General features: G+C 44.2%; 1 protein-coding gene across 3 annotated transcripts in view; it reads left to right on the plus strand.

The window, feature by feature from the left end:
* Positions 1 to 23,954, plus strand: part of IL5RA (interleukin 5 receptor subunit alpha) — a 36,443-nt gene extending 12,489 nt beyond the window's left edge. Inside the window, exons 5-11 of one of the 3 annotated variants that reach the window (XR_005582690.1) lie at positions 5,850 to 5,982; positions 6,059 to 6,246; positions 7,796 to 7,941; positions 8,699 to 8,834; positions 16,044 to 16,152; positions 22,646 to 22,714; positions 22,864 to 23,954. Coding sequence is in view for 2 of the 3 variants with exons in the window: in XM_039480805.1 (XP_039336739.1) it covers positions 5,850 to 5,982; positions 6,059 to 6,246; positions 7,796 to 7,941; positions 8,699 to 8,834; positions 16,044 to 16,152; positions 22,646 to 22,664 (731 nt within the window). In the remaining variant the exon portion in view is untranslated. Of the gene's footprint in view, positions 1 to 5,849; positions 5,983 to 6,058; positions 6,247 to 7,795; positions 7,942 to 8,698; positions 8,835 to 16,043; positions 16,153 to 22,645 lie in introns of all 3 variants that reach the window. The other 2 variants (XM_039480805.1, XM_039480804.1) reach the window with 2 other exon arrangements.
* Positions 23,955 to 27,107: the final 3,153 nt, after the last annotated feature.

Here is a 27,107-nt window from a genome sequence, read left to right on the forward strand (position 1 = left end):
CCTAATAAACAAAGATTTTTTCCTTCTAAAGACTCTCTATAGGTAAAGGAAAAGAGAACAAGGGATGCTGTTAAAATGAAAGTCTTGCTTAATACTTTACATTTTAAATGTTTTAACTGTTTTCCCTTCTTTTCTCCATCTTGAATAACAGGTTAAAAGGTTTTTTAATGATGTGTTTGCAATGGTACTAAGCAGGCTGAGGTCTTTGTTTTCCAAATGTTAAAGGTTGTTTAAAACCGTTTAATGTTAGAAAGTTACAGGGTCATGTTAACACCTTTAACTCTTTGGGCTGATATATAAGGCCTGACTTGAATATTGGGACAAGCTTTAAATAATTACGGCTGAGTTGCGAACAAGACATGGAAAATCGTGGAAAAGTAATAATGGACCTTTATTAATAGTAGTAATTTGGAAAAGCCAAAGTAGACCTACTTGTTTAAGAAAAAATTACTGGAATTATATAAACACTGAAGTATTATGTTATGCCTTTTACAGGCATTGAACGTTAGTGCAGTATTAATTGCATAATAAAAATGTCTGCAAAATTGTGGACTGTGCAAAGTAAGCTAATTAAAATAAAAACTGCAGTGGAAGCCACAAGGTCTGCAATTTGCATACTGTCGCAAATGAAGTAGGGCTGTACTCATATAGACCATCAAATGTAGTATAACGTGCTTAAGTGTTTGCTGGAATGGGGTTTAAAGAAATTGCTTCAAGTGAATGGGGCTAAGAGAAAATATTTTAAAACTTTCTAAAACATTTCTAAACATTGTTTCCCATAACCGAGGGGCATACACAGACTACGGGTATGTCTACACTACAAGAGTAGTTCGATTTAACTTAGGTCGAATTTGTGGATTCGACCTTATGAATTCGAATTTGTGTATCCACACTAAGGACACTAATTCGACTTTGTGAGTCCACACTAACGGGGCAAGCGTCGACATTGGAAGTGGTGCATTCTGGGCAGCTATCCCACAGTTCCCGCAGTCCCCGCTTCCCATTGGAATGCTGGGTAGAGCCCCCAATGCCTGCTGGGGGAAAAATGTGTCGAGGGTGGTTTTGGGTAACTGTTGTCATTCAACCGTCACTCCCGCCCTCTCTCCCTGAAAGCGCCGGCGGGAAATCTGTTACCGCACTTTTCTGGTCAGTGACAGCGCGGACGCCACAGCACTGCGAGCATGGAGCCCGCTGCGATCATCGCTGCACTTATGGCCGTTGTCAACTCCTCGCACCTTATCATCCACCTCTTCCACAGTCAGCTGCTGAGAAATTGGGCGAGGAGGCTCCGGCAGCATGGTGAGGAGATGAAGTGTCAGAGTGGCACAGACCTCTCACAAAGCACGGGATCCCGCATCGTGGGGATCATGGTGGGAATGGGTCACGTTCATGCTGTGGGACGGCGATTCTGGGCCCGGGAAACAAGCACGGACTGGTGGGACCGCATAGTGCTGCAGGTCTGCGATGAATCACAGTGGCTGCGAAACTTCAGGATGCGTAAGGGTACTTTCCTTGAACTGTGTGACTTGCTGGGCACTGCCCTGAAGCGCCAGGACACCCGGATGAGAGCAGCCCTGACTGTGCAGAAGCGAGTGGCCATAGCCCTCTGGAAACTTGCCACGCCAGACAGCTACCGGTCAGTAGCGAACCACTTTGGCGTGGGCAAATCTACCGTGGGGGTTGCTGTGATGCAAGTAGCTCACGCAATCGTTGACCTACTGCTCTCAAAGGTAGTGACCCTGGGAAACGTCCAGGTCGTCATAGATGGCTTCGCCGCGATGGGATTCCCAAACTGCGGTGGGGCTATAGATGGCACTCATATCCCTATCCTGGGACTGGCCCACCAGGCCAGCCAGTATATTAACCGAAAGGGCTACTTTTCAATGGTGCTGCAAGCACTGGTGGACCACAGGGAACGTTTTACCAACATCTACGTCGGGTGGCCGGGCATGGTTCATGACGCGCGTGTTTTCAGGAAGTCTGGTCTGTTTAGACGCCTGCAGGAAGGTAGTTTCTTCCCAGACCACAAAATAACTGTTGGGGATGTGGAGATGCCTACAGTGATCCTCGGGGACCCAGCCTACCCGCTAATGCCCTGGCTCATGAAGCCCTATACAGGCGCCCTGGACAGTGACAAGGAGCTCTTCAACTACCGGCTGAGCGTGCAGAACGGTGGTGGAGTGTGCTTTCGGACGTCTCAAGGGGAGATGGAGGAGCTTACTGACTCGCTCGGATCTCAGCGAAACCAATATCCCCATTGTTATTGCAGCTTGCTGTGTGCTCCACAATCTCTGTGAGAGCAAGGGGGAGACCTTTATGGCGGGATGGGAGGTTGAGGCAAATCGCCTGGCTGCTGATTACACTCAGCCAGACACCCGTGCGATTAGAAGAGCCCAGCGGGAAGCGCTGTGCATCCGGGAGGCTTTGAAAGCTAGGTTCCTCAGAGAGCAGGGTAACCTATGACTGTCCAGTCTCTTTACAGAGAAGCTGAACCTGCCCCTGATTCACTTTTTTCAGCGGTTACATACCCCATTCCCCAGGTTTCCAACAGATGTTTAAAAATAAATTTATTAAATATAAATATATTAAATATATTATATTTATTAAATTTATTAAATATAAATATATTAAATATATTATATTTATTAAAAATAAATAAATTTATTGGAACATTTTTAATTCACAAAGTTTTCTTTACTAACGAATTCGCGTTAAAGGGTTCAAACAGGGGTGCAGACTGTGGTGGGTACGGTGTAAAGTGATGTACAGACCGCTTCTACACTCGAGGACTGACAGGCTCCTGCTCCTACAGCGGTCTCTGGGGGGGAGGACGGTTACAGGAGGGTGTGCAGGAAGGGGTGGGTTTGCAGGAAGGGGTGAGGGGTGTGTGGGAAGGGTGAGTAGGTGTAGGGGGATGAGGGCTCTGGCTGGGGCTCAGGGCATCGGAGAGGTTCATGGCTAGGGTGGAAGGACATGGTACGGGCAGCCTGCCTTGCCATTTATGGATGCCAGGCGCTCGGACCCTGGGGCAGCATACACCTCCCAGACTGACCTGGGGCAGCAGACACCTCCCACAGTGACCCGGGTGCCTAGTGACTGCACTCTGTGTGTGACCTGCTGTTGATCCTGCCCCCATGTCTGTACCCTGTTAATGGTGGCTGTCCTATGCAATTAACAAACCCCTCCCCCCCTTCACACAAAGTCTTCTGCAAAGAAAGATGACGGAAACAGTAATGAACAGCAAACTATTTTTAATACTCAACTACACAGTTGGGGGATGAAACTGGGATTTGGGATCAGGTGAGCCAGGAAGGGAAGCAATTCTCATACTTTAGGGAATGAGAGCTGTTTGGTACATGAGCGCTCTGCTGGGGTGGAGTGACAGTTTTCACGGCCCCTAGCGCCCCTCCTTCTTGTGATTTTGGGTGAGGGGGGGACAGGACTTTGTGGCGGGGGAGGGCGGTTGCAGATACAGTTCAAGGGGGCTCTGTGCTCCTGCCTGCGGTCCTGCAGAACATCCACAAGGTGCTGGAACGTGTCCGTTTGCTCCCTCATTAGTCCAAGCAGCGTTTGAGTCGCCTGCTGGTCTTCCTGCCGCCACCTGTCCTCCCGTTCGCTGTGTGAGCGCTGCTGCTGAGAGAGGGTCTCCCTCCACTGGCTCTGCTGGGCCGCCTCGGCTCTGGAGCAGGCCATCAGTTCAGCGAACATCTCGTCCCGAGTCTTTTTCTTTCACCGCCTAATCTGCGCCAGCCTCTGTGAGGGGGATGCCGGGGCAGTTCGGGAAAGAGCCGCAGCTGTGTGATGGAAAAAGGAAGTGATTTCCTTGCAAAGATACATGTTTGCGAACACTGAACACAGTCTACTCAGTTTCTGGGAACAAGACCATACAGGGCACCTAATCTCATGTGCTCTCAGGACAAGTTCAAATTTTTGGCATTCGCTTTCATTGCCTGGGGTCTTGCACTGGAGATCGGACAAGCGGGGCAGGACAGCAGAATCCGTGTGGCAGCCAGGCCTGGTAAGCCGTAAACTTTAGGCTGCTTAACAGTTAATGGATAGCAGTGCCCTCCTGCTGCAGGCAATCTGGAAAGCATAAAGTCTGACCCTGTTCCAGCCCCTCGCGGCTGTCCCCGGGAAAGATCCCTGTATGCTTTTCCTCTGCAGCCTCCACCACGTGGCTGTTAAACGACGGTCATTGTTATGCAAAGGAAAAGTCAAGCATTCACAATAGTAACATTAAAGTAATTCCCCTAATTAGATGCAGCAGTCGCTGAGCGAGATCACCCTGAGGCGGGTCACCAGGAGAAACAGAGAGCGCATGCTGCGTGAATCCCTGCACAAACCAGGGCCCTATGCTGCCATGCTGGTCGAGGCACTTCTCCCACTATACCTCAGGATGGCCTGGCGCGGAAGAGTGTGCTTCCACGGAGCACCCAATAAGGCACCTCTCCCCAGGAACCTCCTGCGGAGGCTTTTCGATTACCTCTCCGAGAGCTTCGTGGAACTGTCCCAAGAGGATTTCTGTTCGATCCCTATATGCATTGACCTTCTTTTCATATAGTTTTTATTCCTGTTTTTTAAAAAATAAATGTTTACATGTTTATAGCACTTACCGACTGATCCTTCCCCTGATTCAGAGTCCGGGTTAACGGCCGGGGAGGGTTGGTAGGGGATCTCTGTGAGGGTGATGAAGAGATCCTGGCTGTCGGGGAAAGCAGTATTGTAAGTGCTGTCGCCTGCCTCGTCCTCCACAAACCCTTCCTCATCTTCCCCATCGGCGAACATCGCCGAGGAACTGCCCGTCGACACTATCCCATCCTCAGAGTCCACGGTCACTGGTGGGGCAGTGGTGGCAGACCCACCGAGAATGGCATGCAGTGCCTCGTAGAAGCGGCATGTCTGGGGCTGGGCTCCGGAGCGTCCGTTTGCCGCTTTGATTTTTTGGTAGCCTTGTCTCAGGTCCTTGATTTTCACGCGGCACTGCGTTGCATCCCGGCTGTATCCTCTGAGTGCCATGGCTTTGGAGACCTTCTCGTAGGTCTTTGCATTCCGTTTTTTGGAGCACAGCTCCGAAAGCACAGACTCATCGCCCCACACAGCAATCAGATCCAAGACTTCCCGGTCAGTCCATGCTGGGGCCCTCTTTCTACTCTGAGATTGCATGGACTCCTCTGCTGGAGAGCTCTGCATCGCTGCCAGTGCTGCTGAGCTCGCCACGATGTCCAACCAGGAATTGAGATTCAAACTGGCCAGACAGGAAAAGGAATTCAAATTTTCCCGGGGCTTTTCCTGTATGGCTGATCAGAACATCTGAGCTCGGACTGCTGTCCAGAGCGTCAACACAGTGGTGCACTGTGGGATAGCTCCCGGAGCTACTAAGTTCGATTTGCATCCACACCTAGCCTAATTCGACATAGCCATGTCGAATTTAGCGCTACTCCCCTCGTCGGGGTGGAGTACCGAATTCGAACTAAAGAGCCCTCTAGGTCGAATTAAATGGCTTCCTGGTGTGGACGGGTGCGCGGTTAATTCGAATTAACGCTGCTAAATTCTAATTAAAGTCCTAGTGTAGACCAGGCCTACCTGATGGTGTCTGTTGGTATAAAAATAACAATTTGCAGTGTTTGGGATGAACTGCTTCACCACTCATGAGAGAGACATCCCACTCTTGTATAAATATTTGATATCTAGACAGATTAGATAGAATATATACATATACAAGGAACCAAAGATTGTAATCAATTGTATTTTATGTTATTTTATATTCATGAGTAATAAGAACATGCTAGTAAATATTTAGCACTTATTATCTTACAAGTGCATCCTTTTATGTATTGTTGGTGCTATAGGTGCTGTTGAGACATCAGTTACTAACTTATCCTGTGTGATTTACACGGACATTAATAATACTGCATCTCTTCATTGCACCTGGCTTGCTGGCAAAGAGGCACCAGAAGATACAAAATATTTTCTATTTTACAGGTAAGGGTCTGCTTCTATTTTTACCCCATGTTAGTTTCCTTAAGATAATAGTGTCTTACAAACTAATCTAATTTAGGTATAATAGCTACACTGAAGAATGCCAAGAATATAGTAAAGACAAATGGGAGAGAAATATTGGTTGCCGATTTTCAAACACTTACATAAAGACTAGTGAAGCTGATGAAGTCATCATACACATTAATGGGTCAAGCAAGTACACTGCAATCAAACCTTTTGAACAGTTATTTAATCCACATGCCATTGGTGAGTAAATATTTTTAGTTTTTACACATTAAAATATCAGTATAACTTCTTAGATCTTGGTGAAATGTTTTCAGTGAAATCTTTAAAAATTCTGGTATAAAACTCAAACCTGCTCTGCATTTTGGTTTAAAGATTTGTTGAAGTTCATTGGTGGTTTGAATGATCCATGGTCCAGTTTAAGATATGGGCTAGTTTAAGGTTTTGCATGGATATTTTCTGAAAGTGGAGGTGTTAGTGTGGAACTAGGGGAAATATGATGATTTTAACGGTGTGGTTTTAACAGTTAGGTTTAAATTCTAGGACAATAAAAAATAAGAGATAGAAATAACCTATTTGTTAATCTAATTTATCTGTCTGCCAAAGTATGGTTTCCCATAGTATTTTTTTTACTGCTTTATCCAGTCTAGCTTTAAATGTCCCAAGCAATGCAGCTTTTACCAGTTTTTATTATATAGCTTAACACATTTCATTGGAAGGAAGCTTTTCCTGATAGGTTAATTTTACTTTTCTTAATGTCATCCCTTTAGTCTAGTTTAAACTCCTTTGATTCTCTTATATAATTCCTCCCCCGTCTGAGTTTTTACAACCTTCACTTATTTATAGACTTATCACATCTCCTTTCATATGTTGCTTAACTAAGAGAGACATATTTAACTTTTTAAACTTACATTTTAGAGGTAGCCACATATTCCATTTCAATGCTCTTCTCTGAACTTCTTGCAATTTTTCAGAAACTTTATGGCAGCATGGTGCCTGGAGTACACTGAAGTACTGTATTCCAGTCACCATATTACCAAAGGATGTTGAAAAATGGGAAGGTCTTACAACATAGATGGACTCAGCAGGACATATAGCAGCACCTTTGGCACAGGAGAGGCAAGATTTGTATGTGGAGGGCAGCGTCGATATCCAGCATCCTGCGAGGGCGGCAGTCAGGCAGCCTTTGGTGGCTTGATGTTGGAGGTGCAAGTCCCGCGGCTTCAGCAGCAGTTTGGCGGCGGGTACGTCGAAGCCGCAGGACCGGCAGACCTTCCGCAGGCAAGCCATCAAATCCGTGGGACCGGGGACCTCCCGCAGGCGCACCACCGAAGGCTGCCTGACTGCCATGCTTGGGGTGGCAAAAAAGCTAGAGCCGCCCCTGGTCACCCTACAAAAGCTGATGGAGGCTAAGGAGAAAAGGTTATAGCAACAAGACCTATTTTGCATGAAAAAAATCTTACCTTCTCTTTGTCAATAATGGATCTTACACGGCATGAAATAATTGAATGGGTTTTTTTTGTTTTTTGTTTTTTTAAAATCTTGTAAAGGATTTTAATAAAGGAGGTCAGTTTCTTAGTAATTGTTGATATATCAGTGGCCTTACCTACTTTTCAGTGTTTGTTTTTCCACTGATATATTCAGTTCTTTTAAACCTATCATACAACAAACTCAAAGTGAAACTCCTGGGCTATACATTCAACCAGATCCAAACCATAGCCAAGCTTTGAACAACCTCCTGCCAAGAGACTTGCTTTATTGGTAACACACTGGTATCTTATTCATTTTCTAGAGAAAGTGAATCCTCCCAGAAATGTCACCGTGTCTTTAAAACAAAACAACCTCCGGATCACGTGGGAAATGCCAGTTTCTTCTTTCATAAAGGAATGTTTTGAATATCAACTTTACATCTACAACTGGAAGATGGATTACAAACAGGTAACTGCTTGTTAAAAGTTGAGGTATTCTGTATAGAATTGAATATGAACTGTCTTTCTTATATGTCTAGAAAAGGTTTCATATGTAATCTAGCGAAAAAGTCTTCTGGTTCATGGACATCTTTTGAGTTTCAAATTATGCATGTAACCAGAACTCCAACTACCATCCTCTAAAATCTACAGATCTAGTGTCAAATCTTAGTCCCACTGAAATCAATGGGAAAACTCCCACTGAGTTTAGTGGGACTACGATTTCACCCATAATTATGAATTATACCCACATTTTAGCTTGGAAAACACTAATGGAACAATTTAAAATGTTCATCAGTTTTGGATGCTCATCTTGATGCATCCAGGTCCATTCTGTCAATGGTACAGGTGCTCAGCAACTCTGAAAACCCAACATTAAGAGTCTTAAACTGGGCTCCCAAAACCAGTGAATACTTTTGAAAATTTTGGCCTGAATGAATTGCAGGTGAAAAATGGTGGATGTAATTAATTGTGGGTGCAAAATTGTGCCCACAAATATGGAGGTTTTGTGTGAAAATCAAGTCTTTGGCATCCACCTCTATGCTATTAAAGCTAATTTAAAAGAATAACAAACACAATAATCAATTTGTAACAATGCTTATATTTATGCCTAAAGCAAATATTGTAAATTTACCTCTGAAGTTTAGTAACTGTAGCAATTTAAGTGTTGTTGTCTTGACCATATTAGTCTTAAGAAATCTATGACAGAGTTATGTTGTTTTTAACAGATACTGGAAACAGAGTTCAATGATTTCAATTTAAGTATTGATGACACCTGCAGATACTCCGTACAGATAAGAGCTAATCATCAATCATGGTGTAGTGAAGGATTTTGGAGTAATTGGACTGAACCTCTTTATATTGGTAAGAATCAAAATGTATTTGTCTAATAGTTATTTTAATACATATGTTACTGAAGGCTAAATTCTGTTTAATCATGAGCATATACTGCTACCGTTAACTTCAATGGAAGCTATGCAAGTGTATCTGAGGATGTACATTGACTCTTTAATTGTTGCTACTACTTGCCTCTGGGTAGGCCAGAATATGGGTTCCATTCATAAAGAAATGTGTGGATAAATGAAACATTTGTTTGAAAGAACACTTGAAAATAGTTTAGATCCCAAATTCAGGTTTTAATTAAAAGAATCAATAAAAACAGCTTCCTAAAAATAAACATGGTGTTGTAAACACAAATGCAATTGTATTGCTAACACATGAGAACCAGAAAATGAAACTGACTGGTTCAAGTTTTAGAGCTGGTTGAAAAGGATTGACTGAACTACACCCACAACTCTCTGTGAAGTTAATGAGGGCTGTGCATGCTTGGCACCTCTGAAATCAGGGTCCTAGGGGAGTGTATAGAGCTCCCTCCTGCCTACTGGTACAATGTTGGAGCATTGGCTATGTCTACACTTGCAGAGTTTTTGTGCTCTCAGTTTCAACGGTGATAGGGAACTGATGAAAGAAAAGTGCTGGTTTGTGTACTCACTTACTTCCACAGGCATCAGAGAGTGTTTATATTTGCAGCACTTCCATCAACGATGAGAGCAGCTATTCCACAGTGCAGCTCTCTCCATTTTGAGGATAGGTCTTGTGGGAAGTGTGTGTGTGTGTGTGTGTGTGTGTGGGAGGGGGGTGGTAATTGTGGGGCATCCTGGGTCCCTGCACAGTCTCCTCTCCCCAACCACTGATCAGCTCCAGTAGCTCAGCATTGCTCCAAGCAGGGGATCATTGGCTCCCTGGAGCAGGCATTGTCACCTGGCCAGATGATAAGTGAGCACTTGCAAGAAAACAGGAAGGGGAATTTCAAAGTTACCGGGGCTTTACAGGGGGAGAGGTGAATGTCTGTTTACCTGGCATCACAGCAGCAGAGCTGCTGCCAGAGTGGTCACCTAGGCATTGTGGGATATCCTGCAGAGATTAAAAGCTGTGTAAACAGGAAGAACGTGTCTTCAATTGCACATCACCGCAAAAGCGTCACCGGTAAGAGCTGTACCCCTCTCGTGGAGGTGGTTCTCTCTTTGCGGTGAAACTTCTGAGTTTTACTGCAAAAAGTCATTGGCAAGTGTAGACGCTCCTTTGGTTTTTGCACAAAAAAGGGACGTTTTCCGCTTTAAATGGCAAGTGTAGACATGATTGGTGGAATACTATTTCAGAGAAATGAATGCTACCTCCTGAAGCTACCTCTTGTAGTAACCTGCAGTGTCCTTAGATGTCTCCATATAATTACTAGCCTGGGGCAATTTTGTTCTCCATGTGAAATATGACAAAATCCTAGCCTGAGCTGGCACAGCTGGGTCTGACATGCATCACACCTGAAGAAATCAGCATGTCCTGCTAGCTGTTTACTTCTTTAAATTTGACACATACCTGCCACAAACACACCCCCCCCACGGTGATATGGGTGCTGGTGTGCTAATGCCGAAAGTCAAAGCAAATGGTGAGGTCAGGTACTCCTTATTAGACGTTACCTGAACTCCCATGGGGATCTGTGAAGATTAGCATCTTTGGAAGGCATTAATTTGCCTAGATCTGATCCACTTGATACTGCATTTCCTGATTGCTGAACATGTTTTCATAGAAGTAGCAGTTATCTTATCATGACACATTATCGACTGTTTGTACTCAGCCATCCCCTCTCACTCTTATCTTTGGAGTTATATTTCTTTACTTCCTGATTTTCTTTAAAAAAAATGTTCTTCACTTTGCTCTCTCCTGTTTACCAAACTCTTCAATCCCCTTATACCTCTTCTTTAATTAACATTAATGTGCTAATCTGCCTAGTTGGCTCTAATGAATTTGCTGGGTACCTTCACCCAGCTCCTGGTAACAGAGCGTCCTTCAGAAGTGGGGCCACAGCAGTGCTCTGGTGCTAACCAAGCTCTGCCCACAAAATGAAGGAAGGCAGTATAGGGCTGCTTACATTGGCCCTACTCTGTTTCCATGCTGGAGAAATTTTCCCCAACCCTTTATGACTCATTTATAGGTCCTATAAGCCAGTGGTTCTCAAACTGATTTGATTGCATATACCCGCTTTGTGTCTGTAGTAGTTTACAACCCTCCCTGCCCTGCTCCCGGCCCACAAGTACATATCTGGCCACTTTAGCTATGAAGGCAGAGCAGGGAGCAGTGGCTGCTGGTGGGGCGTCCGGCTCTGAAGGCAACACCGCCACCAGCAGCAGAGCAGAAGTAAGGATGGCAATACCATACCATGCTACCCTTATTTCTCCACTGCCTTCAGAGCTGGATGCCCAGCCACCAACCGCTGCTCTCCTAAAGCTTCTCACCCCCTTCCTCTAAATACATTCCACTCCCTCACAGTTTGAGAACCTACTGGAGCAGGGGTCAAAATTGGCCACATTCACAATTTCTGAGTTGCCAGATTAAGGCCCTGTGTTAAGTTCTTTCAGCTGCAGGTATGTCTACACTATGAAATTAGGTCGAATTTATAGAAGTCATTTTTTTAGAAATCATTTTTTTACAGTCAATTGTGCATGTCCCCACACAAAATGGTCTAAGTGCATTAACTCAGTGGACTGCGTCCATAGTACCAAGGCTAGCGTTGACTTCCAGAGCGTCGCACCGTGGGTAGCTATCCCACAGTTCCCACAGTCTCTGCCGCCCATTGGAATTCTGAGTTGAGAGCCCAATGCCTGATGGGGCAAAAACAGTGGTTCTGGGTACATGGCGTCAGGTCTCCCTCTCCCTCCTTCCCTCCCTTCATGAAAGCAATGGTAGACAAGCGTTTCACACCTTTTTTTTCTGGGTTACCTGTGCAGATGCCATACCATGGTAAGCATGGAGCCGGCTCAGCTCACCGTCACCATACGTCTCCTGGGTGCTGGCAGACGTGAGACTGCATTGCTACACAGCAGCAGCTCATTGCCTTTTGGCAGCAGACAGTACATTAGGACTGGTAGCCATCGTCATCATACTCCTGGGTGCTCTTTTAGCTGACCTCAGTGAGGTCGGTCAGGGGCGCCTGGGCAGACGTGGGAATGACTTAGCCAGGTCATTCGCCAGTCGTACTGCACCATCTTCTGCCAAGCACCCAGGAGATGACGATAGCTAGCAGTCGTACTGCACCATCTGCTGCCAGCCTAAGATGTATAAGATAGATGGAGTGGCTCAAAACAAGAAATAGATCAGATTTGTTTTGTATTCATTGGCTTCCCCCTCCCTCCGTGAAATCAACGGCCTGCTAAACCCAGGGTTTTGAGTTCAATCCTTAAGGGGGGGCCATTATTTGTGACAGTTGTTTGTGTTTCTCCTTGATGCAAAGCCATCCCCTTTGTTGATTTTAATTCCCTGCAAGCCATGTCGTCAGTTGCCCCTCCCTCCGTCAGAGCAACGGCAGACAATCGCTTTGCACCTTTTTTCAGCACAGATGCCATAGCACTGGGAACATGGAGCCCGCTCAGATCACCATGGCAATTATGAGCACTGTAAACATCACACGCATTATCCTGCAGTATATGCAGAACCAGAACCTGCAAAAGTGAAACCAGGCGAGGAGGCGACGGCAGCGTGGTGACAAGAGTGATGAGGACATAGACTTCTCACAAAGTATGGGCCCTGGCAGTGTTAATGGGGCAGGATCATGCCATGGAATGCTGATTCTGCGCCCGGGAAACAAGCACAGACTGGTGGGACCACATAGTGTTGCAGGTCTGGGATGATTCCCAGTGGCTGCAAAACTTTCGCATGCATAAAGGCACTTTCATGGAACTTTGTGACTTGCTTTCCCCTGCCCTGAAGCACCAGAATACCAAGATGAGAGCAGCCCTCACAGTTGAGAAGCGAATGGTGATAGCCCTCTGGAAGCTTATAACGCTAGACAGCTACCGGTCAGTCGGGCATCAATTTGGAATGGGCAAATCTACTGTGGGTGCTGCTGTGATCCAAATAGCCAACGCAATCAAAGAGCTGCTGATATCAAGGTTAATGACTCTGGGAAATGTGCAGGCCATAGTGGATGGCTTTGCTGCAATGGGATTCCCTAACTGTGGTGGGGCGATAGATGGAACCCATATCCCTATCTTGGTATCGGAGCACCAAGCCAGCGAGTACATAAACCAAAAGGGATATTTTTCAATGGTGCTGCAAGCACTGGTGGATCACAAGGGACGTTTCACCAACATCAGCGTGGGATGGCTGGGAAAGGTACATGACGCTTGCATCTTCAGGAACTCTGGTCTGTTTCAAAAGCTGCAGGAAGGGACTTTCTTCCCAGACCAGAAAATAACCGTAGGGGATGTTGAAATGCCTATAGTTATCCTTGGGGACCCAGCCTACCCCTTAATGCCATGGCTCATGACACTGTACATAGGCAGCCTGGACAGTAGTCAGGAGCTGTTCAACTATAGGCTGAGCAAGTGCAGAATGGTGGTAGAATGTGCATTTGGATGTTTAAAAGCACGCTGGCGCAGTTTACTGACTTGAATAGACCTCAGCAAAACCAATATTCCTATTGTTATTACTGCTTGCTGTGCGCTCCACAATATCTGTGAGAGTAAGGGGGAGACATTTATGGCAGGGTGGGAGGTTGAGGCAAATTGCCTGGCTGCTGATTATGCACAGCCAGACACCAGGGTGGTTAGAAGTGTACATGAGTGTGTGGTAGGCATCAGAGAAGCTTTGAAACCAGTTTCATGACTGGCCAGGCTACGGTGTGAAAGTTCTGTTTGTTTCTCCTTGATGAAACCCCACCTTTGGTTCACTCTACTTCCCTGTAAGCTAACCACCCTCCCCGCTCCCCTTCGATCACTGCTTGCGGAGGCAATAAAGTCATTGTTGCTTCACATTCATGCATTCTTTATTAATTCATCACACAGAGGGATAACTGCCAAGGTAGCTCCCCATACAGCGATCAGATCCCGTACCTCCTGTTCGGTCCATGCTGGAGCTCTTTTGCGATTCTGGGACTCCATGGTCACCTCTGCTGATGAGCTCTGCGTGGTCACCTGTGCTGATCAACATGCAATGCTGGCCAAACAGAAAATGAAATTCAAAACTTCGCGGGACTTTTCCTGTCTACCTGGCCAGTGCATCTGAGTTGAGAGCGCTGTCCAAAGCGGTCACAATGAAGCACTCTGGGATAGCTCCTGGAGGCCAATACCGACGAATTACATCCATGCTATCCCAAATTCGATCCGGCAAGGCCGATTTCAGCACTAATCCCCTGTTGGAGGTGGAGTAAAGAAATCGAGTTTAAGAGCCCTTCAAGTAAAAAAAAAGGGCTTCATTTTGTGGACTGGTGCATGGTTAAATCGAGGTAACACTGGTAAATTCAACCTAAAATCATAGTGTAGGCCTGGCCTGCCATTAGCTGGGCCCTTACTTCTTATTTGAAGTATGAGGAAATACTGCCTTGTCTCAGGTAGCACACTGTGATAACTTTGGCAAACGTTGAATCTGCAGAGGATAACTGGATAAATCTTAGTCTGCTTGTCTGTGGAGAACTTATTAGACCTGATCTAGCCTACGACAATGAACTGTTTATGCGTCAAGTGCATCTGCAGCGGAGAACTGGTTTCACATGTGTTTTGCAGAACTTGAACTTGCAACCTCATATGTTGCATCACTAATTAATTGCAAACATGAAACATATTCAAACTGATGAAAAAAACTAAAAATGCTCTTAGATGTCTCACCAGGATCATTCACTTAAAACCTAAAAAAAACCAATTAAATTCCCCACAACAAACTTAATTCAGTTTCAGTTAAGGTTGCTAGGTTTCTCTTATTTACAAACAGAAATTTGTATTCCTGATTCCTGCCTTACCTTATGGCTCTTTAGGATCACAGGCAGCCAAAATAAGGCACAGAAGCTTCAGACTTGTGCTGGGAACCAGGAATAGCTCACTCCAGTTTTAGGACTAAGAAAATGTAAATGCATTTTAGGGCCACTTTCCACCCCACCCTCCCAGACTTGCCCTGAGCCCAGCTTGGCCTTAGGCTTCATTTTCTTGGAAGTATAATTGTAACCAGAATTAAAAAAAAACCTATTTAAATCAATGGCGGTAATTAATATACACAATGCTAGCCCAGGTCGCTGAGCTGCAATGGTACAGGACCCAATCCTGCAATCATTTCTCATGTGAGCACTCCATACCCACAAAAGTAGTCCCAGTCACTACAGGAAGACTACTCACTTAAGATCTGCATGCTTAGACACTTTAGTCCTTCATTCCACAGAAAAGGATCTGTTCCAAAGGTGAATATTATTTCTTTTTGAAATCTGAGTATTGTGCTACTCACCAATTTATATCCTTTCAATTATTCAGTGACAGTCATTCTGTCACCTCGATATGGGCCTTGTGCCATTCTCATAGACATGGGGGCGGACTTTAATGTTCAAATGTAAATGTTTTCTTTCTATAGCTCAGAGTGGTGAAATGTGACATTAGGAACACCTTTGTCAAACAGGAACATTGTCCTTAATGTAATAGGTGTTTCTGCCCCCAGGCAGTTGGAGCAGTGACATTCTTCCTGAGGGAGGATAAACAACAGACTTCAAAGAAAGATTGGTGGTCTCATTGCATGTTTTATTGGCCATGGCTATTAAGCCAGGAAAATCCAACTCCTGACTTGAAAGGATTAATATAAATAACTGAAGGCTGGTTTAACAGAACAAGTTTTTTGTGACCACGATTATAAGCAAACTGTCTCTTTTTTTGCAGACTCAGCCATATTTGCCTGTTGTGTGGAATTGCACAACTCAGTATGTTAACATAGCAGGGTGTACTGTACTGATAATGATTGTGGCCCCGATTCATGACAATTCTTAGCTCGCTTTCTTTCTTCTACGCATACATTGAAACCTAGCCATGTGGAAGCAGTTCTTAATGCTGAATTTGCTACAGAGTGTTCCCCAGTCACAGATATAAAAGATTTTATATGGAGCGAGATAAATTGTGATCTCGGTTACATCCATGTAAACCCACTGAATGAAGTAAGCTTGGTTCCAAGGGCTTATCTATTAGAAGAATTTTCCCCCAATGTGTTTTTTCCAAAGGAAAAAATCTCACCACTTTTTTCTTTCTTTCTTTCTTTTTTTTTTAAATCTAGGAAAAAACCAGCCAAGGACTCCAGTAGACTCCAAGGCCTACACGGTTCTCATTGCGCTTATAGTATTCGTATGTTCCACGGCATTGCTTACTGCTATAATATGCAGAAAGTAAGTATTTTTGATTAGGCAATAACTCATTAGCATAGAATAAATTTGCAAGAGGAATCATTAAATGAATTATTCTGTACTCAAAGGGCTTTTATTTTGGTATTAAACATGATTAATACAAATCAAGAATATTGATAACATGATAAAAGTTGTTCAGTGAATTTGAGGAAGTTTAGGTGAATGCTCAATTTAATATCAAATTCCAAAGCCATGTGTTGAAAGAGGGACTGAAACTGTCTCAGTGTGAGATGGATTGTCGGGACTCTAACTTATCTACTTTGCTCAGTCCTCACTAAGATGGACCCTTCTGGCCATTTATCTCCGTAGAAGAATGCCACCTCGAGACCCAACAAAAGCTGCTCAGAGAAACCATCTTTCATGATTAAAGACAAAGGCCAGTATTTTCAAACTTGTGGTCTAAAACCAGGCACCTGAAATCCATATTTAGGCACCTGTACATGTGGCCTGATTTTCACTGACTTCACTGGGAGACAAAGGTGTTCAGCACCACCAGAAAACTAAGCCAGTATTGACTCACACCCTTAACATTTAACTATTCTCTAGGATTGGTCTGGCAAGTATTTTAGAGCAGCTTCTTTTTAATATTAGGGCCCAATGGATGCCCTTGTAGCCAACCTTCCAAAGACATTGTGTGAACAAAGCCAGAAATACTTTGGATTTCAGTGGCAGTATCCAGAAATCAAGGAAGAGAATCATAAATCAATGATGAAGTCAGTTCATCAATGATGATTCAAAGAATCAATAATGTAATTACAAACTCCTCTTCCTAAGAGATATATCAAGCAGCAACCATCAGGTTCACAATAAAAATGCTCCCCATAATTTAAGCACTGTCCATGAATCCACTAACTGCCTGTTAATTTCTTTAATGGCTCCTAAATTAGTTGCTCACCTGATGAGTCCTCAGCTGATTTCCTTCCCACAAAGTTTCTTTTGTCAAACTAAAAGCACAGGTTGTGAAAAAAATGGTGGTAGCACTTTAATGCGGCTGTGTAGTCACATGTGACTTGTAATTTTCATCATAATGTCACTAAATAATTAGCTAAGCACAAATATGTGTTTTAACATTTACTTACTGAAGTGGTAGCCGTTTTAGCCAGGTTGTGTCTACCAACTACGATACTGCATGATAATCATGGAAGACTTTGAAGGAGCTCTCTTTGGGGTATAATTAAGTGCCCAAGTGGGATTCATGAAAGGGACTAAGTTAGTAGCATATATTTACTTTAGACAATTTGATCAGAAGGAATGTGGGCTAAAAAGAGCTTGGCAGGAACCAAAAAGGCTTTTGACAAGGGCAAAGTGATGGTAATGGAGGAGTTCAACCAACCAGATGACCTGAGACAGTGGTCATAAAATAAAAGGATCAGTAGCTTAGTGGGGAGAGTACAGGACTGCCTCTTCCTTAAGCAGCACATAACAGAGTGAACCAGAAACAGGCAGTTCTCACCTTGACCCCAACCAACACAGATGAAAGTGGTGCAGATGTAATGCTAGCTGAGCACCTACTCAACAGAGATTACCCTAATTGTTGCACTGGTTTTAACCCAGTGTCATTTCACTTAAATCATACCAGCATGTGACGGAATGGACAATTAGGGCATGTATATTAAGGATATAGTTTTGTCATGGAGATCACAAGATCATGTCTGTTCTGGGCACAAAAGAGGAATTGTGGGAAGGTAGTGGAGGACTATCAGCACTCAAATGAGTGAGCCTGTGTCCATATTGCAGAGTAGGTGGATTACCAGCCTGGGTGAAAGTGCAACATTGAGCCTTAGCATCAAAGTTGGGTGTAAGGATCTTGATATGGTTCCATAGGGGGTTGCGGGATTTTAATCTTGTTTTTGGTGGGTTCTGCAGGTCATGGTGCTGTGGGATTCTCATATTTGCATTGACATGATTAAGAAAGTGAAATAGTGCTTTTTTCTCAGCAGACACTATAGGTTTCATTTTGGTGATCAAACACTGTAACTGAGACTCTGATAAACTCAACCTAAGCTCTTGAGTTACTTCTCACTGTGTTTCTGTGGGGACTGATAGGGATTTTAAGGGGTCCCACTTTCCCCAGACTGTGTCCCGCTTGCCCCAAGTTGAATTAGCTGAGCATAATTAACATTAGGCCATTATAGGTCAGCTTGATATTAAGACATAGGATAGCTGGTATGGCATAATCAAAAGGCCAACAGGAGAAAGGGGAACTAACGCCTACTGATAATTGTGAAACATGGCCTAGTATAACAGCATATTAGCAATGGAAAATTAATAAAGAGTCTTGTACAATGTAACCGCAAGTAGGTGGGCACACATATAGTTAGGAAAGGGCTTACTGTAGAACTCTATTAGAAACAGTTGTATTAAGCAATTTAGTAAACAATAAGGCGTTATTAACAATTAAGATTTGTAATGTGATAGGGAATTTGCCAGACCACCACCCATAGGGTCAGAAGCAGACTGCATCCTAACCCCTGCCTTTCAGGCCCAGGCCTGTTAGCAAAACCCAATTGCTATATAGGACAAAGGTTAACTTCTGCAAAATTTGTTTGTCTGTATATAGGGGGCACGAGGGGGGTGGTGGTGATGAAGAAACCAGAGAAAGGGGAACTGAGGGAAGCTCAGCTAGAATGTGACAAGAGCCTTATCCAATGCAACCGCAAAGGAGGGGTCTTAAGGCAGACAAACTACCAACAAAAAATGTCAAAGAACAATAACAGGAAAAACCAAATAAGGAAATCTAAGTACGTGTTAATTTGCGGTTTTAACCTTTATAAGCTTGGTAAAATTTGTAACAGGCAGAGGGAAGCTTAACCCTTTCCCTGCATGCATGCTTGTAATAATAAAGGTGCCTCAAGGCTGTGTCTGACCCAAAATCAAAGGCGTGGTTAATTTTTCCACGACAATTTGGGGGCTCGTCCGGGATCCACAGATGACATCCCTGGATCGGAGGACCGCGGGCAGTTCCCTTTCAAACCCCGGGCCCATCTGAGAGGTAAGAGACCTTTTGAAATCTCTGCAGGGGTTTGGAAGAGGACTGGTCCGTAGGCTCCGGCTGGGGTAAGTCACAAGCTGGATCCAACCTTGGGACAAAGTCAGACACGCTTGATGCCTTTATTCAGGCCTGCCTTAGTACCCCTGTGGGCTCGGCAGAGGCCTTTAACCCTCGGAGCTCACTAGGTTTGTTTGTCTGTCTTAAGGTTTCAGGTTAGGCTGAGTTACGGTCTCAGTCTCAGGTTTCAGGTTAGGCTGAGTTACGGTCTCAGTCTCAGGTTTCAGGTTAGGCTGAGTTACGGTCTCAGTCTCAGGTTTCAGGTTAGGCTGAGTTATAGTCTCAGTCTCAGGTTGTGCCGGCAGCCCCGCGGACCGCGCTCCTTTGGTCCGGAGGAAACTGATCGCCTATTAGAGCTGGGCGTTCGGCGTCCCGGAGCCACTAGGTTGGGAGGGACCAGGGGCAGTTTTCGCCCTGGCAGCTGTGCCAGGAAATGTGCCTGTGTGTGTATAAGGCCGAGCGGCCGGAGTGTGTTGGTTGTGGAAAGACGCCCCAGACCCCCTGCGAAGCAATAGCTAGTGACCGGGGGTGTTCTGAAAGCAAGCTCCACAACCCGCTTGATGAAAGATTGAAAAGCTTCCCTGACTGGCAGGCCTTGGTAAGTGGCTAACCAGTCAGGGTGCTTGTGTGTTCCCCATCCTGTTATCCCTTACCCCTCCACTTCCCCATGGCCCAGTGACCGCTCTTTGAGCACTGCCTTGTGAAAGGCCGCAGGGTCCCTTTTTGTTCCCCCCGGAGCCATAAGCTCCCTTCCCTTCCTCGGAGAGGAGGGAAGCCCCAGGAAACCATACCATCGGCTCTGAGGCTTCTGCAGCACCGTTGGCTCGAAGGCTGGTGCCCAGAGCTGCAGAGGGACGTGCAGGGACCACGGGCTTTTTCGTTAGCCCGCCCCCCTTACCCACTCACCTTGTAGGCTCGGCAGAGGCCCTTAACCCTCGGAGCTTACTCCCTTGTGTTCCTGCCATGAAACAAGGGCAGGCCTGGTTGGGCCATTAGGGTAGAACTGTGGTGACCCCCGAGTTAGCATCCTGGTGTGACTGGCTTGAGTAAAAGTGAGCTGTGGAGAGAATGGGGGCCAAAGGAAAGAAAATCCTGGAGGTCCCACCCCAAGGCACACCTGCTGCTTATATGTATGTACATTATGGGTCGTCGACGTGTAAATATTTAGAAAAATGGATGATCCAAAACTGCAGTTTCCCCTGAAGGGAAGTTTTGACCTTGACGGGATTGTACACCTCAGGGGTGCACTCCTTGTCAACGCCATGCCTGTATTGTAAAGGTTGTTTTGTGTCGGTTATAGGTTTGGGGTTAGAACCCCCGAGGTAGAAGCCGCTATGAACCCTGGGGAAGTGAGTAACCCCGGAGTGGCCCTAGAGATAAGGTTGGCCAAGGCTCCCGTCAGCAATAGGCAGACAGTGGAGGGGCCGTAAAACTAGCTGCCAGTAATTGGAGCTAACAGCCCATAGGTGTGCCAGTGAATGCTGAAATAATTAAGAGTTACACCCTGACTGATGGTGACAGGGGGCGAAGGGGCACACAGTAAATGTGGTGTGTTTTGTTGTATGTTTTGTCCACTGTGCTAGCATGTCCGTTAAGTGTTTTATAGTTAGCCCTTTAGGGATGCCTGTCAGCTAGGTTGTAATTGTCTGCCCGGTATCCGTAATGGGGGCAAAGGGGGAATCTAGGTAGATTCCCATGCCAGAGAAGGGCACTCCTGCCACGTATATATACTCATATTATGGTCCTAGAAAGTAGGCAGGGAGCTGTTGCCCGGCCTCCACTGGCCCCAAGGGAAAGAAATATCAAAAGATTTGCTTTGTGAATTAAATTGTGCAATCTGTTGTACCCCAATTGGTGTGTATCTGGATGTGTCTGATCCCGCTCACAATGAGGTCCTGGCAGGTTTTCAGAAGGACACTCTATGGAGCAGACTGACCCCAGCCCTTCCTCGTTGCAACAGGAACAGCTGGTTAAGGTCTCTCCCTCCCTGTGGGCATTGTGAGCCGATCATGCCAACCAGGTTGGGCACATTGGGGCTGCCCAACTGGCTGAAATGTGTCTAAACCCAGCAGGACCACTTCCCAAAGTATAGTAAACCCTCTCTCAAACTAGACCGAGAGAAGAATTTTACTGTGCTGTTCATGCTGTTGTTTTCAGTGCTGAGGGGTTGTCACCGGCTCAGAGAAGGATTGTATTAAGTCCGGACATAGAAAAAATTCATTATTAAATAGAATGCATCAAAATGTGATGTGTGTATGTAAATAGATAAATGGAGGGTTAAGTCAAAAGCCCGCCCTCCTTGCTAAATTGGTAGTGAAACAATGCCTATGCCCCTGGAGAGAAGAGAACAGAGAAAAAAATGTAGCAAGAAAAAAAAAAGGATTGGGCCCAAACAAGCAGGCAACCGCAGTTTGAGGAAGTTAAAAGAAGGAAAGTTAAAAGTTAACTCTATAGTTATTGGAGGAAATTAAGCAGTAAAACTATGTATAAATATTAAAAAAAGGTGTTATGAAAAGAAAAATCTTGGTTTCTTTGCAGTCATTCCTTTGGGAGTGTCTGTGAATAATCCAGGCAAGAGGTTACATAAGTAAAATCATTTGACTGTAAAAGATAGTCAATTTTGTTAAAAACACGTATGGTGGGTACAATCTTTGTTTTATAATAAATTGGTGTTGTTTTGGGGTTGTAAAAATAAACAAAAAGAAACTAGTGTTAATTTTGGAATTTAATATTTAATCCTTAAGGTAATGTAATGTGTTATAAAATTTTGGTAAGAGATTTTGAATCTGTTTTGGTAACAAATAGCAAATAAAAGTTGTAGTAAGAACCCCACACTGAACCTTAAGGTGGCTCTATGCAATCAACGGTTACGTTGTCAAAGGAAAGCCAAAATGGATTGTGTTTTCCATTTAAAAATCAACATGTATTTAAGAACAGAAGTTAAAAGAGAGAAACCATTAAAACCTGACCTGTCTATAAAACAAATACAGGAAAATATGGGGAGTAATTTGAGTAATTCCTCAGTTTTGCCTGCAATCAGTAAGGGTATTTATAAAGGAAAATTATTTAGATTAATTTTATGTTTGAATGTTGTAATTGTAAGTATGTGTTAGTTTTAGTAAAGTATTTTCTTGTGAAAAGACAAATGCCAAAACTGCTGTGAAACTGTGAGTAGCAACAGTGATTGTGAACTTAATGTACTGAAAAAATTATAACAAGTTATGTGCAGCTTCATAGATCTAGTATGGTTAAATGCCTTTTGAAGGCCACTCCCAATTGAAAGGCCAGATTAAGCTTTTCTAAAATTTGTACCAGGGCACCCAATGCAACTATCAACAGTGCCCTGCTGGCTTTGGCTCAGATGGACATTCATTTAATAAATAACACAATGTTTAATTATTATAAGAGACTAATGAAATGTGTTAGGTCTTTTTATATACAGTAGCTCTGCTGCTTGCTGAAACCAGAAGGCTGAATCTACATGGCGGTCCACCAGTAAGAAACTACTCTGGCCTCATTCTGAAAGACCCTTATCAAATCCTGTTAATTGCCAACACCGCTGTGAAGTGTCGAGAACTGACTACCTGCCCATGTTTCTCACTGTCATGGCTCTCCAACTGATGATCGGTTTATCTTTCCTTCAGGCGTTGTTGCTCCTTCTAGACAGCAGGAGTGAAGGACAGGGTAAAGATGTGGCAACCTTTACTTTGTCTGCTGACAGACCCATTGAGCCTTTGAATCTTACTAAGAAATCAACCTCTCCACCTGAGGACATAATAAAGCCTCCAAGCAAGCAAGGTGATTGTGCTGGCAACCTCTCCCTTGCTGCCTCACTGCCGGATAGCTAAGTGAATTAAGACTACGAAATCTCGAAGAATAGCTTGCGGAAGCTAGCCAAAACTACCTGAAAAATGAAACTTGTAGTGTTCCTCAAACTCTCCTCCTTAATGAACTGGGATGGGGCTAATGGAGCAGCTGGATGGTCACTCGGTAGCGCCCAAGACTTTGTTGCCTTGCTTTGCTCATGTGACCCATGGTTTGGCCCACGTGAGCAAAGGAGGGATGATTGCACTGGTGTCACGACACTAGTAGTGCACGATAGTGGTAAGCCGGTCCGGACTAAACCGGCAGCTCACCCCACTCTGTAGGGCCTGTCTGTGAATATCTGGATTGACTTTATCAACATGCCAAAAGGTTGCTCATATGAATATGTGTCTGTATAGTCTCTGGATGGATTGAAGCCTTACCTTGTGCAGAGGCTGCCTCCATCACAGTAGCAAAGAAATTGTTTAGGGATTTTTATTGATGATTTGGTCTCCCTGTTTCTATAAAAAGTGAACGTGGTACCCACTTTATGGGTCAAGTCATACAGCAAGTCTGCAAGGCTCTCCACATTGAGCAGCCTTCACATTGTGCTCACCAACCTCAGAGTGTAGGGGCAGTGGAACGGGAAAGGGGAACTTACAGACAAACTAGCCAAACCGTGTAAGGAATCAATCATGAAAAGGTCCCCTTTGCTATTTGGTTACCTATTTGGTAAATAACCAAACGTATATCCACAGAACTTGTCTGTTTTCCTGCTTAGAGGCCATCCCTGTAGCTGATAACATCACCTGTACCTTATTACAGTATTCTCCCTCTCATACTACAAACCCAGAGGCATCGCAGGAAGTTGTCCACGTATATAACCAATAGCTGTGGTATAGCCCCTATAGAAAAGAGACCCAGAGGGATTCAAATGAACTATACTTAATGCCACGTTAGGGACTATCAGGTTTACTTTACCGTTAACTCACTTTCAAATTGCCGCTATCTATCCAAGTATTTGTGAAACCCAACAGCCTGAAGGTAAATTGGGCCAACTGGAAAAGTATGCCCAGTCTTATTACTGGGGCGCAGTTAACTCAGGTGTAGGCAGGAATGGGTGAATTGCACGTTATTTCAGCCCTTAGTTTTATGACCCAGAAGGTATTAAGAGAGGTGGTATTAAATATCACTAATGCTGGAAAGGCATTGCAGTGGGATCTGGCATGTTTGGGATTTCCTGAGTGACCAGCTAATGGCCATTCAGAGTGATCTTGAGCACCAGGCTTGGCCCACGGCCCTTACAGACATCTCAGGAGTACCATCGGACCTGTGGTCATGGAGGCATAATTGGAAATTCTCTGGGTAAAAGTGTGTGCATTCACAGTGCTCCTTCCAAGCATATGGACCAGTTAAAGGAAGTGTAAGCTTCCACATACTGGATCCTGCCAGGCCCGTGTGGAGGATGCATATGAGATTGGGTAATTCACCAAGACATTTGGGAAATCAAGCCACCTGATATGCCTAGCCAATTCGTAGTTAGTGCTCCTACAACAATATTTGGATTGGGATAGGAAACCAATGGATGCTCTCGCCGTTAGAACCCCCACAGCTTCAGTGTGTATGTAAACTGAAGCCAGGAGAAGTTGTCACAGTTTTGTTAGAAGAATATAGAACAAGAAACTATCCTGACAGGACACCTGCTTCTTTAAGCTAATGATAGTTGTGTGCTTGTAGAGACCACTATTTACAAAACATACATTTAATCTCATCACTGCTGCAGACAGTCATATCTTGAATTGGCCTAGAAAGAGAAATTTTGCAACCAGCCCTTTAGGCTTAGATACCCTTTAATTGGACTAACCTGATGTCTGACTGGTTCCAGAATTTGTTTGCAGTTTTACCAGTAGTACAAAAATTTCTGAGCTTCACATATTCCAGATTATATATCAAATTGAAAATACTGGTAATGCTTTTTATATAGCCTATAGGGTTTCTGTTTGGTGTACTAAATATGATGTTTTGTGTTTTGTAACTAAAACCATTTAGTAATCCCAACCCCATTGTTTTATTGCCATAGAAATGTTATTGCTTTTATGTTATTGTTGCCTTTGTAATGGATGCATTTATCATTACTTGCCCAGTATTAACTGCTAGATTTAATGCATAAGAGCGAGAGAAGCTAATAATTGTTAATGAACTTTATGGCAATAGTTGGAAAGAAAGGAAGCCAAAAGCAGTGATGAATGTGTATACGGATAAGCAGGAAAAGAGGGAAAATATGGTGGGCTTAGAACTTTGACTAGGCTTTTAGGCCTAGACTTTGGATAAGTTTGTTTTCAGGCTGTGTTAAACTTTGGTTCAACTTGTCTCTGTGTATAAGGGAGAGAGAGGAGGGGGACAGAGTGATGAAAGAGTGATAGAAAGTTGCTTCTGTGTGTCAAAAGGTAAAAGGAATCACAGTGGAAAGTTCCCAAAATGGAACAGTGGCTTTTCTGTACAAAGGGCATGTGGGGGCAGAAAGATGTGGTCAGGGCCCCAAAAAGAGGAACTAGAATTGGATAAAGGGAAACCAGAATATCTGTTATATTATAACAGCTGAGCTTGCTTTTGGAACTAGAGAAAAGGTAATAGAACAGTAGAACCACCCCACAGCCCTAACCGGTTCTTAATTGGTACCACGAAACTAAAACCGGATCTCTGGATAGGACTAGGTAACCTATGGACATTATGGTCCTTAGAACCCCCTCATCTCCAGTCCATCTGAAAGCTTAACCCTGGAGAAATTGTTACTGATCATGATCATGTTTGTTGGGAAGGTAATGGCCAATTAACAACCCTTACTTCCCAACCTCTTATCCAGGCCAATGATAGCTGCGTTCTTGTTAACTCAATTGTTTTACGGGACATTATCAAAACCCTCTAGCCCTCCATACCTGTAGGTACATATATTGGGGCCTTTCCAAAGGAGGGTTGTCATTAAATATTTGTTTTTTTGTTATTGTTGCTGTAGAGCTTGTTGTCCCCGCCTAATATTTGCTTAGTTTATTCCACTTTACTAAGTGGCCCTTGTTCCCTTGAGGGAATTAGATCTCTGTCTGCCTGAAACCCTGGAAGCACCCTATAAAATGAGCCTACAAGTTTTGAGGTCCAGGCCTTAATGAATATTCACATTGAGGAAGTTGATGCCATTGATTTGGCATCAAAAGGAGGGAATTGATAGGGATTTTAAGGGGTCCCACTTGCCCCAGACTGTGTCCCGCTTGCCCCAAGTTGAATTAGCTGAGCATAATTAACATTAGGCCATTATAGGTCAGCTTGATATTAAGACATAGGATAGCTGGTATGGCATAATCAAAAGGCCAACAGGAGAAAGGGGAACTAACGCCTACTGATAATTGTGAAACATGGCCTAGTATAACAGCATATTAGCAATGGAAAATTAATAAAGAGTCTTGTACAATGTAACCGCACGTAGGTGGGCACACATATAGTTAGGAAAGGGCTTACTGTAGAACTCTATTAGAAACAGTTGTATTAAGCAATTTAGTAAACAATAAGGCGTTATTAACAATTAAGATTTGTAATGTGATAGGGAATTTGCCAGACCACCACCCATAGGGTCAGAAGCAGACTGCATCCTAACCCCTGCCTTTCAGGCCCAGGCCTGTTAGCAAAACCCAATTGCTATATAGGACAAAGGTTAACTTCTGCAAAATTTGTTTGTCTGTATATAGGGGGCACGAGGGGGGGGTGGTGATGAAGAAACCAGAGAAAGGGGAACTGAGGGAAGCTCAGCTAGAATGCGACAAGAGCCTTATCCAATGCAACCGCAAGGGAGGGGTCTTAAGGCAGACAGACTACCAACAAAAACTGTCAAAGAACAATAACAGGAAAAACCAAATAAGGAAATCTAAGTACGTGTTAATTTGCGGTTTTAACCTTTATAAGCTTGGTAAAATTTGTAACAGGCAGAGGGAAGCTTAACCCTCTCCCTGCATGCATGCTTGTAATAATAAAGGTGCCTCAAGGCTGTGTCTGACCCAAAATCAAAGGCGTGGTTAATTTTTCCACGACAGGACTG

This window comes from Mauremys reevesii, linkage group 7 (assembly GCF_016161935.1).
Source record: "Mauremys reevesii isolate NIE-2019 linkage group 7, ASM1616193v1, whole genome shotgun sequence".
In the NCBI taxonomy this organism is placed as follows: Eukaryota; Metazoa; Chordata; order Testudines; family Geoemydidae; genus Mauremys; species Mauremys reevesii.